We start from the raw sequence: 4,749 nt of genomic DNA, 5'->3' as shown, positions 1-4,749 counted from the left end.
TGTAATTATGTAATTTTATTAAAAAAAGAAAATTACAGTAATTATTTATTAAAAACAAATCATTTACATTCACTCTTGAAAAAAAAAATTACACTGACCATTTGAAAGAAAAAACTACTTTTCCTCTTTAAAATTTTCTATTAAACTCCATGACAATAGAAATGGAAGAAAAAGAAAAAAAAAAAAAAGTAGTGTGATTGTTCTATATGAAAAAAATAAAAAATAAACAGTAAAATAAATTTGGTTGATGCGAGAGTGGTAACTACTTGTTGTGTTCACATAACCTCTGCGCATTTAGTTTCTTCTCGTTTCTTCTCTTTCTTCTCTCGCTGATTCATCAGTTTCCTTCATTAATGATCCTATTATCTCATCACTTTAACTCAATCTATAGACTATACCAACTAATAACTAACTCAAGTTTAACACCATTATATAACACAGCTTCACACACACCACACACAACACAACACAACACAAACCTTCTTTTTCTTCTTCTTCTTTTCTTCTTCTTTGTTCATCACAACCACCACCCTTATGGAAGAAACCCAGCCTCCGAGCTCCAAGATCTCAACGGTGGTGCCGGCAACCCCACGCGGCGACGAACAGAGTGAGTGGCAGCTGAGCTCCATGGACCTGCTCCTGAAGCTCCACTACATCAGAGCCCTCTACTTCTTCGTCAACCACGCTGCTCAGGGACTCTCCATCTACGACCTCAAGAAACCCATGTTCCCACTCCTCGACCATGTCACCCATCTCTCGGGTCGGATCCGCATCTCCGAATCGGGTCGACCCTTCATCAAGTGCAACGACGCTGGTGTCCGCATCGCCGAGTCTCACTCCCACCTCACCCTTCGCGAATGGTTCCATCAAAACGGCTCCTCCCTTCATCACGCTCTTCTCCCCGATCACGTGCTTGGTCCTGACCTAGGTTTCTCCCCCTTGGTCTTTCTTAAGGTACACCATTTTCACTTTCTTCAAAATTATTATACTTTTTAATTTATATATTTATACAAAAAAAAAATATGTTTTAAACTGTTTAAAACTTCATTTTTTTATTGCTTTGAATTATTATATTGTTGAAAATATAAAATAAAAGGTATCTTTATACTGTAATTTCTTTTTTACTTTTACTTTTCGTCTTCTGTTATTGCTTTAATTTATTGTTGACAGTTGAGAATGTCTTCAGAAAAAACTCTTTTTATGAATTGTGAAACTTTATTTCACGGACCAGCTTTTTCGTTTTTTATGATGGTTTTTATGTGAGTTGCCTATAATTAACAACCCTAAAGTCCTAATTTTGGGCATGTTAGTTGGGTGTGTGATACAAAGTGTGTTGTTGCGTTGCTTGCTTTAAAGACTTTTTATAATTTGTACTATAGCTTCATGGAAATTTCACCAGTTAATTAATGGCTTTTGTTTCGCATCAGAGATATTAAATTCACTCATCTTTTGGGATAATGAAAGAAAAGGATTAATTTGGAAGGGAATTAAAAGTAAGGTGGTTTAATTTAATGGAAAAATAGGCGAGGGTGTATTTGATTAGTTCAATTAAATTAAATGAAGGTTGTTAGCTTGCTTCTTTTTTTTAATTAAAATTGTCTCAGATATATTTTTTTAAAATATATATATTTTGGTTAAAAAATTAGTGTAGAAAATAAAATAATTATTTGTTAAAAGTATTAATTATTTAATATGTTATTCGTTAATCGTCAATAATTGTTTTTATTATAGAACTGCTTATTTATTACTCCTTATTTAGCTGCGAGATTTGTTTTTGCAAATTGTTTATTTTATTTAACTGTTATTTTCTGATCTTTATACGATATTTTTACTCCATTTTAGTTTGTATTAATCTTACTTTTCACCTAGTTTTAATTAGATTATATTTGTCATGGTCAGATAAAATAAGTAAAATAAAAATTTATCAATGTTTAACTAAGATTTAAAAAAATTATTGTATTCTTAATTTCTTTGAAATAATCTTAAATGACACCTTAAAAAAACAGGGAAAAAACTAAAGGAAAAAAAGCACAACATGTTACTATAAATAATAAATGTTTTCGACATCAGGGGTTGCTAAAAAAATGTTTTTATTTTAATTGAAAGAACTTCTTTTTACAAATAAGATTGAAATTTTGAATATATATAAATAAATAAATTGGAGTGGGGTTGGGAAATAAGAACGTCATCTTCGTATAACAACCGATATGACCTATGAACATTTTTCTCCTAATTTATATATTTGTTTTCCTGTTGCATAAAGTGGTTTTAAATTTGTCTATAATTATTAATATAAGTTAATACAAGTAAGAGGTGTAATTATTAGGAGCAACGTCGATTTAAATATTGGTAATATCACTTTGTATACGATATAAATGATAATTAAAAAAAAATACTTATATCGTAGAGGTTCATATCCTTATTAATTAATAATGTTAACTATTACATCTTACAACAGATAATACAGATTTGTTTGCCTACCTACTTTGTTATCTTAAGTACTCTGCATGATTTGAATAGACAAGTTTTCCCAATACAAATGAATGGCAAATTATTCAATGAAATACAGTTATGGTTTCTGGTTTCGTTTTCCACAATTGCTTTTGCTCTTATCCGATAGGTGTTATCTGTCGTAATCTTCGTGCCTGAATAATGACCACGGTTAGGTGTGCATTCATTAACTCTCAGACAACATTATTGGCTCATACATCGGACAAGTGACAGCAAGAAAAGATAAAACATAAAAAATAATAATAATAGAATTTAAGAAAGAAGAGTATGGTGTAAAAAACAAATCATAACCCAGATGTTAAGTATTTTATGTGAATTTTCTTTATAGATAATTATCGATTATTAATGTTATATTAGTGGATAGAATTGAACTCATAATTTCTTTTCATCGTTATCATTAATCCAATTTTGTCACTTGGTGGACCTTATATGTCCTCGTAGAATTCTATGTGGTACTATGCAACTAACTATCAATGTGTCATTATGTTATTTGTTTTGCGTGCAGTTCACTTGGTTCAAATGTGGTGGGCTTTCTGTGGGGCTTAGTTGGTCCCATGTTCTTGGAGATGCTTTTTCAGCTTTCAATTTCATCACCAAGTGGAGTCGAATACTCGCGGGTCACGCGCCACCCAAAACCCTTCACGTCACAAGTCACAAACCAGCTCCATCCCCACCACAAAACAATGGGAATCACGGGAATCCCATTTCCGTTAAAATGGTCACGACCGTAGAGGATCTCTGGCTCGCCGCAAACGACACCAAGATGGTGAGCCACACTTTCCACGTTACTCCCAACCAACTTAACCATCTGGTAACGTCCATCTTCACATGCGACCAAAACCAGGCCAACGATACCTCGTACTTCGAGATTCTATCGGCTCTGGTGTGGAAACACGTGGCACGCATCAGAGACTCGGAGCCAAAGATAGTGACAGTTTTGACACGTGGCGGTGGCTCGGATGAGTTTCCGACGAACGACGTGGTTATAAGTGTGGTTGAAGCAGACGTGGCGGTTGGAAAATCCGACGTGGCGGATTTGGCGAAGCTGATTGGGGAGGAGAAAAGGGTTGAGAATAGCGTTGTGGAGAAGTTGGTGGAAGAGAAGGAAGGGAAAGAGAATTTGGTGGTTTATGGAGCAAGATTGACTTTTGTGGATTTGGAAGAAGATGGTATTTACGAGGTTGTTTTGAATGGAGAGAAACCGGTTGTGGTGAATTGTGGAGTTGGTGGGGTGGGTGGTGACGGTGTCGTTTTGGTGCTGCCGGGATTGCAAGATGAAGAAGATGGGAAGAGTGGGAGAATGGTGACCGTTACTTTGCCTGAAAAAGAAGTTGAGCAGCTCAAAGAGAAGCTAAGAGAAGAATGGGGCATTCACTCACTTGCGTTTTGATGATCCAAAGCGTAACTTCATAAGCCAGATTACAACTATTAATAAAATTGTTAATGATTAAGATTGTGAGGAATATAAAATAAATAAGTGTTCAACATAAATGTATAATTGCTTGCATTGTAATACTCGAGTAGATATTTTTTAATCCATTCTAAATTCAATAAATTAAATTTTAGATATACTTTTACTCCATTAAATTTAATTAGATTCTCTTATTTAATTTAAATTATATCAAATTAACTTTTTAAAATTATATTTGAATCTGTTATGCTTAGATTCATTTAGGTCGGTATGCGGATAAACTCAACTTAACTTAGATTAAATTAAATTTAATAAATTTGCAAACCCAACTCATTTTGACTTGACTAGACTTGAGCTAATTTAATATGAGTTTGGCCAAGCTCAATCCAAACTAATATGAGTTTGACTCAATTTAGTTTCAATTTAACTTGGGTCAAATCTAATCCAATTCAACTTGACCTTACATAACTTTGACCCAACCTATCTTTACCCAACTTGACTTGACTCGATTTGGATATAAATTTACTCATCTTGACATTATTCTAGGCTGAATTGGTCTAATGTGGTCTTGTGTTAGCTTAATATAATGTGATCTCGGTCCAAATCATCAATTAAGTTCAATGTGGACCTTGGGTGACTCAACATAACTTATGCTTGGGTCAATTTAACTCCAAGTGGACTTAGGGTGACTTAACATGATCTTACAAGGGCTTGTCCTAACTTAACTCGATGTGGACCCTAGGCCAACTTAGTCCAACTTGAGTTTTAGTAACTTGGTTTGACCTAGTTCCTATTAAACTTAACTTACCGTGGTTTTGCCCTCAATT

General features: G+C 34.0%; 1 protein-coding gene across 1 annotated transcript; it reads left to right on the top strand.

Annotated features, from left to right (window-relative positions):
- The first annotated feature begins 393 nt into the window (after nt 1-393).
- CER2 (HXXXD-type acyl-transferase family protein) lies at nt 394-4,082 on the top strand. The gene is made up of 2 exons (XM_028083467.2): nt 394-954; nt 3,017-4,082. The coding sequence occupies exons 1-2, from the start codon at nt 535-537 to the stop codon at nt 3,899-3,901; spliced, it is 1,305 nt and encodes a 434-aa protein (XP_027939268.1). The 5' UTR covers nt 394-534; the 3' UTR covers nt 3,902-4,082.
- Nucleotides 4,083-4,749: the final 667 nt, after the last annotated feature.

This window comes from Vigna unguiculata, chromosome 8, assembly GCF_037176805.1.
Source record: "Vigna unguiculata cultivar grain cowpea cultivar isolate G323 ecotype 2 chromosome 8, ASM3717680v1, whole genome shotgun sequence".
NCBI lineage: Eukaryota > Viridiplantae > Streptophyta > Magnoliopsida > Fabales > Fabaceae > Vigna > Vigna unguiculata.
The sequence above is the reverse complement of the archived record's forward strand: the minus strand, read 5'-3'. Positions and strand labels throughout refer to the sequence as shown.